Source organism: Ruditapes philippinarum, unplaced genomic scaffold (assembly GCF_026571515.1).
Source record: "Ruditapes philippinarum isolate M1 unplaced genomic scaffold, ASM2657151v2 ctg3243_1_1_1_1, whole genome shotgun sequence".
In the NCBI taxonomy this organism is placed as follows: Eukaryota; Metazoa; Mollusca; class Bivalvia; order Venerida; family Veneridae; genus Ruditapes; species Ruditapes philippinarum.
The window spans coordinates 67,474-82,521 of NW_026863518.1; the positions used below are offsets into that span (position 1 = coordinate 67,474).

At 31.2% G+C, this 15,048-nt stretch overlaps 1 protein-coding gene across 1 annotated transcript; it reads left to right on the plus strand.

The window, feature by feature from the left end:
* The first annotated feature begins 6,800 nt into the window (after window positions 1-6,800).
* On the plus strand, window positions 6,801-14,498 carry LOC132722288 (platelet endothelial aggregation receptor 1-like). Its single transcript, XM_060706757.1, has 11 exons — window positions 6,801-6,901; window positions 7,690-7,734; window positions 8,063-8,141; window positions 8,361-8,488; window positions 8,688-8,783; window positions 8,948-9,142; window positions 10,211-10,283; window positions 10,468-10,595; window positions 10,927-10,996; window positions 11,149-11,276; window positions 14,398-14,498. The coding sequence occupies exons 1-11, from the start codon at window positions 6,865-6,867 to the stop codon at window positions 14,496-14,498; spliced, it is 1,080 nt and encodes a 359-aa protein (XP_060562740.1). The 5' UTR covers window positions 6,801-6,864.
* Window positions 14,499-15,048: the final 550 nt, after the last annotated feature.

Consider the following 15,048-nt stretch of genomic DNA (forward strand, 5'->3'; position numbering starts at 1 on the left):
ATAAATACCGCACTAGCATAATGTTTTCCATTTTAGTTACAATTCTTTGTTTTTTTTTCAAAATGTATTCCTTAACTTTAAATTATATTACAAAAATAATACAGAATTAAAGTTTTAGTGCATGGTGATAAATAAGTGTGACAGTTAGTTTGCAAGTTTCCGCTTCGTAAGAAAAATTGCTCCCTTTTCCCACGGCTGCTAAACTCTCAGGTTACATTCGGCATCGCATCAGAAATAAGGGAGCGTGTGTTTTATGAATGAAAACATGAAATATTTTGACTGAGTGACGGACGCGAAACGCATCAATCTAGAATGATTTAGGCATATTGTAGTTCTCGGTAGAATGGTTTTCTTTTCCATTTTTATATTTTTCTGTAGCATCACCCCGTATAACCGGCACCAGTGACGACAGATTGGATTAATGCAGTGATGACATAGATCTAAAACGTACTGAGTATAATACAGGTAGGTTTCAAGTTTAATTGGTAGTTCTATATTATGCAAATATGGTCAATTCCATTGCTATAGACCTACTGTCTAATGGTTGGTTTTTGTTCAATTATCTTAAGTTTGTAATTAATGATAATGGTTGTACTTTTAGTTCACAATCCCTCAATTTGAAATAAATGAATGAATTTTGTGTTATGCGCAAATGTCAGTCATCACTAAGGGTCACGCATGCAAACTATCAACCAAGTACGTCTTTTCTAGAGAATATATCAGGCGTCCAAACTGGCGTAATCGAAGTAAAAATGCTGCAGTTGAAGACAGAAATTTTAGCTTAATAATAATGATTTTTGAAATTGTCGATAAAAAAATAACGCTCTGAAAGCGGCTTGCATCTTGACAGAGAATCAAGATTTCTCTTTTCTTAATTTCTTTATCTGTAACAAGCGTTTCGTTCCTTTAACCACATTTGAGAAATATTTCTATTGACATGATTATTATAAATAGAGATATTAACATGAAACTACTTAATTTTATATGTATGAAAGAATGTCACGCACTGAACATTGAGTTCATTGACATATATTATAGTTATCCTTTTAACATAGTCATACAAATTGACTATATTATGTTAAGATGATGTTATATAATAACGGATTCTCAAATATTTTTGAGAATCATAGTTCTGTAAATGGTAATGCATTTGTTTGTGACTTTATTTGTAGATTGATAGATACTTTTAAGCAAGAATGGTATGGAGAGATTAACACAAGCTCTATTTTGAATATGTTTCTACCTTTAAATATATATAGAAAAAAAAACACTTAAACATATTATTAAACTTATTACGCATTTAATTTTTAAACTTCGAATTTCATTGCGGCATTTGAGACTAGAAACAGGGTAATAATTTACCAAGAAACTTAATATATTGTATATGTTGTAACACAAGAAATATTGATGATGAATTCCACTTTATTTGTATATATCAATGTTTCTTTCTCAAAAAAATGAAGAAAGAAATATATCAAAAGTTTTTATTATGTCAACACATTTGTGTTTAAGACATCCCATCTGTGTTTTAATTCCATGATTCCCCTTGTGACTGAGAGGTTGCCTTTAAGGGTTGAGGCATCAAAATTGCAGCTTTTAACCCTGCGTGATCGTGAAAGGCGACTAAATAGGTTCGAAACCTAGCGTCTAGGGGAGTGAGGTGGTTTTGACTTAAAATTAGTAACAACGGAGGTTAGCCAAAGTAATATTTCCAGTTTCGGCGCTATATTCCTTAAACCTTTGTGATATCATCTACATATTTATCATGTTTATCATTGATATTAATTTTTTATGCATTAAAATGATATTCTTATGTGTAAGTCTAATCAAATATATGTTCTGTTCTGTTCTATTTCAAGTAGGATTAGGCGGGTAAGAAGTTAAATGTATATACTGGCAAAAAAATGCCCCCAGGTCAATATTAGCAAACAAAGTGCGAAAAATATCTCCGACATTTCATGCATACGAAAACGTTTTTGTAACGTTCTTGTTTTGTAGACAGAAATTACATATAAATCTTTAATATACAATAAAATAAGAACTAGAAAATAACTGGAAACTCATTTTTACCTATAAATTAAATATGATCTTTTTAAAATTCCATACAAAACTTAAAAGAACGAAACCTGATTTCCCGCTTGGTTTGTATAACTAAAGTGGTATATATACCAATTTAAGACCAACTGTAGAAAAAATGGCCTGCTTATCAACAACAATAAGGAAATGGCATATTTGAAAGTCTGCTCCTTTTCAAGGGGCGGACACCTGTTTGTCCCTTTCTCGTACGAGAAGGGGAATCTTGTAATGCGTGTATGTGGTCCCACGGTCACTTTCTTTCCAACATGTCCTCGATGCGTGTATGTGGTCGCACGGTCGAAAATCTTTATAAAAATGATTTTTTAAGCGTGCCAAATTTTAATGTGAAAGGACATAATCGTAAAAAGACTTAAATTCCTGATTGGTTTTTTGCTTTATTAACAATTAATAATGGCAACCCAAGAAGGATTTTGTTACTCCTAAACATGAAAAATAAAAGACTAATTAAAACTTTATTTCTTTCTTATTAGGAGTACTAGACTCAATTACGACTTTATGAGTTTTAAAAGCCTAATCAGGAGAAATAAATTATAAGTAGGAGTTGAGCAATAAAATCGTAATAAGGGCTTTGTAAATTCTAAATGGAAGCTTGAAAAGTCTTGTTCGCAGAAATATGATTCTTATTTAAACTCCTCATAAGGGTTTCTCCTTATTAGTATATTCAAATACACTAATTAGGCTTTTTATTCCTAATTACGAGTTACAAATCCTTATTAGCCTATTAGTTTTCCTGTATGTTGTTTTTAAATACCCTTTTTACTATGGACAAAGTTCAGATAAGTTTTTTTTTTAATTTCTCCTATTTAAAAGAAACTCTTAATTTGTAATATAATTACATTATTAAATGAAAAAATATTGTAATTAGAACTTAGAATGTCCCACTAAGGAGTTGAGAAAAAAATATTAATAAGGACTTTCTTTGTAAATTCTTATAAGGAATCTCAAAGTCTAATGATGAGAATCCTAATTTAAACTTTGTAACTCCCAAGCAGTTTTTACACAAAATACTTAGGATTTTAATTCTTCATAAGTATTTTCAAAACTTAGGTTTCTAATCCGGCTTTTATACTGTCCTATTTACGAGTTAAAACTATTACTGTTACTTTTAAAACTTTTTCATAACTATTATTGAGAGTAACAAAACTCAAATTAGGTTTTTTGTTTCTCTTTATTAGAAGTAACTTATCCCTTATAAGGCCATTATCACTTCTAATTACGAGTTGATATTTTTCATAGAACAATGTTAATATTCTATTTTGAAACTAACTCAATGTTTTTAGTATACTATAGTAGTTACAGCTAATAAGGATTTTTGAATTTCTTATTAGGAAGAATTAGCATAAGTACGACTCTGTAACTCCTAACATGGATTGATTATTAAAAGCGTAATAAAGAGAAATCAAACAAATTATGTGCTAATAAGGGATTGAGAAGTAAAATCTAAATTAGTAATTACTGGTTAGGATTTAGGACTTTGTACGTCCTAATTAGGAGAAATAGAAATATAATTCTAAGTCTGTTACTCCTTGTAAGGTTTTAATTCAAAGTACTAATTATTATTTTATGTCTTCTAATAAGCTTTCAAAACTCTTAATTAGGACATACGAAGTCCCAATTGAGAGTTTTATGCCCTCTAATTAGGAGTTGAAAATAAATTCCTTTATAGGACAAAAAATAAACAACAAGAAAAGAACACATGGTCATTGATTAATGTCAAAGTAAGGAGATAATTTCTTCTATTATGGCATTAAATACTCTAGATTAGAAGACTTAGTTAGAAGATCTAACTCGTAATTTCGAGTTTGTAAAGGACTTCATAAAATGCAAGTAAGGGCCAAATAAAAAATGCTAAATCTTGTTTAGCGTGGTTTAATTTGCCTTAGCAGTGTCTTACTGTTTATTCATATAGAATTTATAGTAAATTAAAAGTATCTAATAAAATTAAACATTTCAGCCTGCACCGGCAGTATTTTCTCTTTGGTCGTGCTAGATTGGACGCCTGTAACAATTTCATGTTAGAAACGCTGGATTTATATTTGGCAAGCATCAGTTACTTCATTTATTGGAAACGATATATTATGGATGAAAAACAACCATTTTCACGGTATTTTCCGAAGCTGCTATGCTTAACCCACTCAAACATTTTGTAAAGCGGGAGTCAACTTAAATATTACTTGATATTATCTCCAGTAATTGTACAGTGATTTTATAGCAAAATAATTGTCTTTATTTGCGAATAAACACAAACCAACCCATTTATAACCTATCTGCAGTAATCAGTAAATTTTAGATTTCTGTCATCACTACTGCGGCAATCTGCCATCACTGGCACCGGTAATACGGTGTGGGCATGTTGCACCAAATTGTAGTGTGTGGTGTGGACTGGTCATATAACGTACATTCTTCTGTATCTATCATATTCATATTTCAAAAATGTTTTAGATTTCTGTATAATTATTACTATTACTATTACTATTATTATTATTATTATTATTATTATTATTATTATTATTATTATTATTATTATTATTATTATTATTATTATTATTATTGAATGAGTACCAAAATGTCATTTATATATATGCATTTTTCTACTGTATTCTTTTTATCATTATTTGAAATACTTATGCTGCAGAACCATCCAACTTCAGACGAATGGCACACGCATGGAATCTTAGCGAAAACCTACTTTAAATTGTGTTAACGTACAATATTTGCGTGTTAATTCACAGAGACATTCCGTTGTTACATCCCTTTCAATAATAAACCAGTGGAATATGGACAGAACATAATTATAACATTTATAAGTGTGTTGCAAAAAATATCTTTAAGATAGATGTGGCTGTATAAAGATTTATCCGGATTATTTTCTTCATAATTTTGTTATAACGATTTATCCGAATTATTTTTTATTCGTACAAAAGACATCGGTTCTTTAGTTATTTTAATAAAGCTTGTTGCCAGTTCTCGGACATCTTGTTCAAATCATTTTTATCACTGTTACACAATATTTACATTTATTTTACGAGGTAACCTTTCACCACCTATAACTGGTGCAATATGGGCGGTCGTAAAAGCCAGTACCCGGTATCTCCGGTAATGAAGAAATAATTCTGTCACTCTGGACGACGACCGTAGTTTGAAATGTAAAGAATGGTGCCACTGATTGGAACTAATAGCATTATCATTCTAGTCAATTACACTATTTAAATGACCGTCCTTATCGTGATTTTATGATACTGTTCTCTGATATGATGACATCACAAATGATAGTGGCGCCGCCTAGTAAGGGGCTGATCATTTAATTCTACGACAATAAGAGCCGGGGATCGACGGTAAAGAACAAAACAGAACAGAACAGAAGTTTTATCACAGCTCAACGTCATAACATACACTTATACATACAATTCATATAAAGTATAAATAAACGTTACAACAAAATTGTTTAAATTGAACAGTTGAGAGTGGTCTGAATAAGCACGTTATCAGAGTATATATAGCATTTATAGGAATTTTATGACATTATGATAATAATAACAAAAAAGGATTAATAAGCAGTGTAGTTGGTCAAGTCTCTGTCTGAAGCTTTTTATAAAGTAAATTGCAAGATTATGTAGAGACATCTTACATTTTGAATTTAAGAGTTCTATAAAATTAAACATACTTGGGCGTGTATAGTAGAATCTGGGAAAATATTTTCTCACATAATCATGACAAAAAAGGCAAATTAAAACAAAGTGGAATTCGTCCTCGATATCATTTGAATTGCAAATTATACAATAATGTCGATCTCTTTAAATATTGTTATTGTTAAGTGGACCAGTAAATGAAAAGGAATTGCTGATAATCAGTTTTCAAAGGCGTTTATTTAAGATATATATGTATTTTAGTTTGATGTACTACCGTACAAGTCAATCCGATATTATGTAGTCACCTCTTGCACGTTAAATGTGAATAATTCAATATAGTTTGAAATCGTACTGATGCTTTATATAAAAGGCTAAAAAAGCAGTTCAAAAATTCAAAAATCCTTTCACATCCAAATTAAAAAAGATAATGTTAAAAGTCTTTCAATACGTCTATAGCATTTAGACCAATTATAACTATTGTTTTTATCTAAAATATCAAATACACAATACTATCATGATTTTCATATAAAGGGAGGTAATTTTAAAATAAATTTTAGAATCGAACGACAAGAGTTAATTTTCCTTCACAGTATAACGCGTGCTATTCACTACACGCAAATTTATCTAAGAAAACACATAAACCAAACTCTAAAAGGAACTCCACTTAGACCCAAAGACTTAAAAACGTAAAATTTGACTATCTTACATAGGTCAAAATAATGGTACACTTATTAAAAAAAAACCTTAAACAGGCGAGATGCTTTTTGTAAAAGTTCGGAAGCCATCTTTAAAAAATTGAAAAATCGTAAAGTGACGAAGTTGAAATCAAAACACAACTTTATGAAGTTGAAATCGTGAATTTTTGAAGTTAAAATCGTGAATTAGTGAATTGAAATCGTGAATTCATGAAGCTGAAATCGTGACAATATAGTTAAATTCAGCATTTAGAAAATATTTTTTTTTATTCATGCAAGAGTTTATAAAAAAAAGTATAACATTTTAACGACATCTCTTTGATTTCTTTTTTTTAACTAAATGTCAAAATTCAGGACAATACTATGCGACCTATAGAAAATTATAACATTTGAGACAAAAGATAGAGAGCTGTTATCAGTTAGTACTTAGTTTTCATACAAACATGGCGACAATAAAAGTTCTACTACATGTATATTTAGGTAATTTATTCTTTACTTATATTTCTTTAATATCATTTATTGTTTAACCACTTTTGATGTTAAAATAGTTATTTGAAATCTTCCTCTGGAACCGTATATAGATGAAAAATGTGAAGTCAGTTAATGTTTATTATCATTTTGTTTATTGAGTTGCGATTGGTTGAGTTTTGAAAGTTCATATAGTGTATATCACAGGTTAGACTTTAAAGGAAACCATTAATAGAAAGAGCATTGGAACACGAATCAATCTTATTTGTACGAGGGGGCGTGTCCAAGTGTTTTTGGTAATCGTTCTCTTTTGTATCATAGACAAAAAGTAAAAACACTTCCCCTGTCATCACAATATGAAACCCCAAAATAAATTAACAACTATACGAGCATCTAAATAGGATTTTTCTATCATTATCTCTTTCCTTGTCGTCATAATAAGTAAACCCCAGAAAAAATGTAACCAACCAACAAGCATGCTCTATTTTCATCCCCGACTGACTGTTAGGTAACTAGAGTTTAGACTTCGGATAACTAATAACTGAACTCCAGTTAACGCACTGTTCATATATAGGTATACAATTTAAATCTGACACATTTTCAATAGCATCTAGGCCGAAGGAACATGGATTCGAGTGCTACAGACTTCACGACCATGTCTCCTCGTATGACACCAATACCGCTTGATTCGAGAGTGTTCAAAATAAGCTACTAGTATTAGCTTACGTCTCTTCATCGAGCTGAAATAAATCTTGCCTGACACAAACTTTCTTACATTAAATTTTTTGAATCATTTTCAGTACTGGTCTTGCCTACATTATGTATTGACGCAGACAAAAGGCTAGGTATGCTTGACGTTACTTTAATATTTTATTTTTTCTAATAAACTTTAAAATACTATCTTTTGAAAGATAGAAATAAAACGGGAAATATTAAAAGTGTGCATCGTTTCTGGTGCATGTTCAATTGATGATGGTTCAAGTCCTTGTTGGAGGTTTATGACGTCTAAGGGTGTTACACAGGGTTCTTTATTGGGTCCTATTTGATTTTTGGTGTTTATTTTACACTTAAGTAGTAAAGAAAATTATGGTAAATTACTAAAAATTGTGTAGCTAGTTATAATTGATATTATTGTATAAGTAATGTTAATTAAAAAAATTCCATTTATTAAAGTTGCAGACACCAATCTTTGTCAACCATTACAAGCACCCGGTCACAGTACTATAGTTTGTGGAGCCGGATTTCCATTCTAGTAAGTAAAAAATTACAAAATTTATATGGAAAGACGATTTTATGTCACATTACTCTTAGTCATTTTTTACTGTTACAAATCCTTTCTTTCCAATATGAAAAGTTCCATTTGTAGAAATATAGATCTACATGTATATCTTAAATAACGTTATCTTGTCTCAGATATATTTTTGCAAACAAACAAGTTGTGCCAAAACTACTGACTAAGTTTTGTTTCCAGTTCTTGCACGGCGTCGTGCGACGCTGGGTACCAGTTCCCATCTGGAATGACGTCAGACAAACGAGAATGCGACCAGATATTCGGGGAATGGTTCGACCCTCCTGGCAAGAACATATCCGACTGTAACCGTAAGTTGTCAGAAACAAATCTTTATAATATACGTAGTTGTTGAGCTATAAATAGTTACAAAGGATCCATAATGTTGTTTTTAGAATATCCATAGTAACGGAACCATAGTTACAGACAAAGAGTTACGAAATGATTCGATATTTATTATATTTTACAATAGTTATATTTGTTAAATTTTGTTTTTTGTAATTTCTTTAGCTGTCTGCAAGCCCGATTGTCAAAATGGCGGGAAATGTATCTTACCAAATACTTGCAACTGTCCGGGTGGTTTCATGGGTAAACAGTGCCAACACCGTAAGTAAAATTCGTTAATAAACCTTTTATTTTAGCTTTAAAGTGTATGGGTTATACAATGTTACATATATCATATGCTGGGATCGATTAAATATTTTACGAAAAACGTCCGAAATATTTATTTTATTTTAATCTCTACAACTATTTCAATCATTTTTTAACAGCTGTCAGTAACTGTGCTCCACCACATGAGCCATCTAACGGCACGCTCACTTGTCATCATGATACTTCCGGTACCAGATGTACTGTCGCATGTAATAAAGGTTTCAAACCTGCACGGACTACTTCATCATCGTACAATTGCTCACCGGATGGTACGTGGTCCCCGCCGAAGTCTGAGATACCCAGATGTGTTTCAGGTAAGTACAATTGGTCTATATTTTTGTTGTTTATACTAAGAGAATCAAATAAATAAATTAATTAATTGAACATGTATTGTACATGTATTATTGTAGTATATATTTATAAAAAACGTAAAGACATCCGAACATAATAAAATTAATGCCAGCGATCGTTGAAAAATACCATCATCGTTTTTTACTATACCATCATTATTGGAAGAATTCATTCATGAGAACTAACAAAATAGACATTATTTGAGCCGCGTCACGACAAAACCAACATAATAGGTTTGCGACCAGCTTGGATCCAGACCAGCCTGCGCATCCGCGCAGTCTGATCAGGATCCATGCTGTTCGCTTACTAACCCTATTACAAGTAGAGAAACTGATAGCGAACAGCATGGATCCTGATCAGACTGCTCGGATGCGCAGGCTGGTCTGGATCCATGTTGGTCGCAAACCCATTATGGTGGTTTTGTCGTGACACGGCTCATTTTTGTTTATTTTACCGTTGTTCACTAATCATCGTGTAATTAAAGCAGCCTTCAGCATTTCTAAAGGTCCAATATGTTTTTTCTTAGATTAATCGTTTCATATAATTATCAAATTATAAGAATTAATGTGGAAATGAAATTTTCCAACGGAAAACTACATGAACAACAAGGAAACCTTCGATACCTCTAATCTACCGGTCCTATCTCTATTTTTTCAATTAGTAAAGCGAACTTCTACTTTTTAAAGAGACAAAAAAGTCACGCGTTAATTCGATGCACCTTTTCAAGATGAAATTAATAAAATACTTAGTTTGAATCAACACATAATTGTTATTCCTACAGAAATAAAAGCTGAGAGCCGCTTAAATAGAACATACCAGTCTATGTATAAAATCAGCAACGGTGAAATAAAGCGTTACATACACAACACTAAATTGCACTTTTAAATGGAAATAATCTGACTGACTGTTTTTTTACTGACATTTTAGAAGTTTAGAAAAAAAAAAGATAAATCATAAAAATGTACGCAGCCATTTTAAATAAATGTTGAAGTAATGAAACTTCAAAATATTTCCGTTTATTCTATTTGCAGATACCAATCTTTGTAAACCATTACCAGCACCCGGTCACGGTACTATAGCTTGTGGGCCCGGATTTCCATTCTAGTAAGTTCAAATTTTCAAAATTAGTTTAAACAAATCCTTTCTTTTCAATATAAACATGTTCATTTGGTAGAAATATACATTTATATCTTAAAGAACGCTATCTTGATATATAACTTAACTCTCAGAAATTTTTTTGGATGCAAACAAGTTGTGTTCAAAACTCATTTGTAAATATTGTTTCCAGTTCTTGCACGGCGTCATGCGATGCCGGGTACCAGTTCCCATCTGGAATGACGTCAGACAAACGAGAATGCGACCAGATGTTCGGGGAATGGTTCGATCCTCCTGGCAAGAACATATCAGACTGTATCCGTAAGTTCTGCCAGCCACGATACCTTAATCGTGTTGAGATGCTGAAATTGAAAGAAAGTTATTCATAACAATTTCTGTTTTATTTTCCGTTGTTGACGCTTTATCGTGTATTCAATAGAACATATAAGTCTATGTATAAAAACATCAACGGTGAAATAAAGCGTTGCATACACAAAACTAAGACTGAGCATTTCAATAGAAATAATATGACGTTTTTTTTATCTACATTTTAGTGGTTAAGACAAAAAAGTAAATCATTAAAATGTATGCAGCTACTTTTTTTTTAAAAATTAATGCAAGTTCAATACAGTTCGATTTATTTCATTTACAGCGAGACATTGTCAACCTTTACCAGCACCTGGTCACGGCACCATTGTTTGTGGGGCCGGATTTCCATTCTAGTAAGTTCAAATATAAAAAATTAGTTCAAGCAAACCTTCCTTTCTATATAAACATGTTCATTTTATGGCAGAATCAGATCCTTATCTTCATAAACGTTATCTGACGCTTGGATGGATTGTGCTTAAAACTACTGAGTACATTTTGTTTACAGTTCTTGTACGGCGTCATGCGACGCTGGGTACCAGTTCCCATCAGGAATGACGTCAGAAAAACGAGAATGCGATCAGATGTTTGGGGAATGGTTCGACCCTCCTGGCAAGAACATATCCGACTGTATCCGTAAGTTGCCAGAAACAAATAGTAATAATATACGTAGACTTTGAGCTATAAATAGTAAGAAAGGATCCATAATATTGTATTTTCTATTGTCATAGTAACGGAATCATAGTTACGGAACCATAGTTACGGAAATATAGTTACGGAAAAATAGTTATGGAATCAAAGTTACGGAATTATAGTTACGGAACCATAGTTACGGAAATTATCGCATGACCGCCACAACTTTCTTTTGAAGATCGGCGTTCTCTATATTCCAGTATTGGAAAACTTTGGGGTGCTCTAAATGAGGTATCAGTACGCTTTGGGTGCTCTAAATGAGGTATCAGTACACTTTCTCGCGCATGCCCAGTTTATTATTTTATTTCAAATTCAAAAAGAGCAAAACAAAACATTACACAGTTGACAGAACTTTTTTTTTAAATATTTACATTTCATCTCGATTTTTTTTTTCAAAAATTGAAAATGCAGTTATTATAAAGATGTTGACTCCAGTAAAAAGTAATCGCCATTTTCTGCATCCTGACCTCGAGGACAAGTCTGAAACAATGATCAAATTATTCTCTTTTTTTTTGGGCTGTAAACAATGTCTCCGTTTTACAGGAGATTCTGACCAGTAATTAAGCCACTCAGTAAATCACTACACCTATGAACATAATATTCTAGTGTAATTAAGTAGATGGAGTAGATGGAAGTAGATAAGTGTTATACGAAAACATCACTACATTGTCGTTAGTTTACAAGATATACCTCTGAAATATGCACCGGGACTCTTATCGACAATATTTCCTAGATTATATTTTGAAAATGAGCTGGACAGATGATTGATATTTCGCTTTCAGAAAAAATGCATCAACTTACCTCTTCAAATAGTTATAAATTTATGTCCAGTTCCTTCAACGGCATCTAATGGGTGTATTTCTGTGTGTATTTCTTAAAATATTTATATGTTTTTAAATAAAGCAAATATTACGAGAGAGCGTTAATCTCCAAGAAAAAAGTCGTGATGGTCATGCGATAAAACAGTTACAGAATAAACAAGTAGAGATTTTGATGCTAAAGCATCAAGTCGCCGGATAGAAATATGATTGTATTATCATAAATAAAAGAAAATATCAGTTTAATGGTTCGAGTATAAAGAAAAGAGGAACAATAAGTTGAGTAATGTTTATTCATAAACACGTTTTCATTTACTTGCCACAATTATATCTTCCTTGATGAGAGTTTTATGCAAAAAATTTATCTTATGTTATAATAAAACATCATATTTGAATCAAACTTGCTTAGCAATTTTGTCAAGAAACTGTTATCATTATTAAATAAGCAAGTATTGTTTGGCAATATTTACCCGAGACTCAATAATTTTCGGGAGCTGTTTCGTTTGCTTACATTACGTAAGTCTTTTTATTCGTTGAATTGTTACTTAAGTCTCTTATAACTCAATATATGAGTGGCAATGTACTTTTTAAATCATGTTATATGTGTTCTATGTATATTGTTGTATGTATGTACATTGATGAGACTAAAATAAAGATTGAATATATATAACTTATTATGATTAATGTTAACGATTTTATTGTTAGTATAATTACATGTATAATTATAAAAATTAATACTGCTCGATGGCCTAGTGGTAAGTATGACGAAGTTGTAACCTACATGTAGTAGGCGCAAGTTCGAATCTCGGACAAATCCTGTGTGTAGTTTTCATAACTTGATTTTTATTAATCTTTTAACTTTATGAAACATAAGTTGATAAATCGTGTGTTTCATTTCTAGCACTTTTTTATTTCATAATTTTGATAAACGGTCAAGTTTTACAAAATACAAAAAGTATTATAAAAGAAAACATTAAAAATCACTTTATCGAACCTACAGTATTCAATTTGAAACTAACTTAAAATCTAACACCTTGTCATCGAGGCTTGTAAAGCAAGTGATGTGATTATAATTCTATTTGTAATTCTACTTTATACATATACCGTTGTACGTATGGTTTTCTTCAGCATCCGATAATTACCAACAAATTATTACCGATCATCGAATATTTGCAAAGTGACTATGAAAATATATATGCTTAATTATTGCATAAAACAATGCAATTCTACTGTAAAAGTGGTGTCTGCATAAACAAATTATTCTTATGCACTATCGAAAAAATATATTATTTAGCTGAAATCAATATTCCTGTCGTTACATACGATAAAGTTAATGTTTAATTGCCTTTCAGTGCGATAAACTATCAACACAAAGATGGTTTATTAGTTTTCTCTGTGTATCCAATACGATTCCGACCCCTACTGTCATACCGAGATTTTTCATACAAAATTACTTTGATTTGCACTTTATCAGCTGCCAACCATTCACATGTTACCTGTATGTCTATCTTATCAGCCATTTGTTACTATTAATAGATTTCATAACAATAACATACAACGTGTAGTCACGTGATTCTGGGAGAAACTGTTTATAATAAATAAGATAAAAAATAGAATAGGTCTCATAAGATACAAACAACCAGATAATTTAAAAGTGTCATTTCAAATATCATGCATGATTTATTTATCATAAAATAGCAACGCTTGACACTTTAAAAAAAGTAAAAGCATCCCTAAATTCAATGACTGGTCCATAGGGATACGTCATTAATTCATTTTATAAATATTGTAATGTTGCTTTTTACGATGTCAGTATTTGAATATTTCATTTCATTTAGCAACATTATTGTATGTTTGAATTTTTGAGATTACTGAAAACAATTGTAGTCTTTAATTGTTCAGTAATTGTTATGCTTTTATTTACAGAAATTAATGCCTTCTCCTACCATAGGTATAATATTAAACTATTACAAATATAGTCGCCGGTTTCTACTGGCGACAAATAATACTCGGACTTCACCGGCTGGTATCAGCGCATGGGGCGACAAAAGGGTCAATCATGGAAATTAATCTAGACGTTCCGTCTTGATAAATTTCCTATGATTGACCCTTGTTGTCGCCCCATGCGCTGATACCAGCCGGTTAAGTCCTCGAATATATTCTATAACTATTACGAATCGATATTAATTATATCTCACAGTAGTAATATATATTTTATTGGTTTATATTTGTTTTATTTTCTTCAGCTGTATGCAAGCCCAATTGTCAAAATGGCGGGAATTGTATCTTACCAAATACTTGTACCTGTCCGGGTGGTTTCATGGGCAAACAGTGCCAGGACCGTTAGTATAATCTTAAAATTATGTTTTGAATTTTAAAATCTCAAATATGAAAATAATCATATGTCACTCGAGGTTACCCCCACTCGTGAAATATTAATTTTCATATCACTCGACGAAGATAAATCCCATATTTATAGAGAAACTTAACTTTTTTCTGTTTATTATGTATTTTTTGATCTTGAAATTCTAAAGACTTACTCTTTAATTTTGTGTATTGTATAAATTTAGAAGATAGAAGTCCGGCAAGATAATAGTGAAAGCACGGAAATAATGTTTTTTTCTGCAATGAAAATTCATTCATTCATTCAGTTTTTTGTTCTTTCTTTCGTCCGTCCGTCAGTTATTTACATGATATAAACGTTATTAAATTTCTGTTCTATTAAAAAAGACGGTAAGGTCATTTTCTTTAGTTCAATAATATTTCATTGCAACTAAATAATACATGTAAAATATGAATAATACAAAACAAATGTTTTTTTTTTTTTTTTTTTTTTTTGAAATGGGTAAAATATGTTCCTTAACATTACATGTTTATTGCAAGACAATACCAAGCCA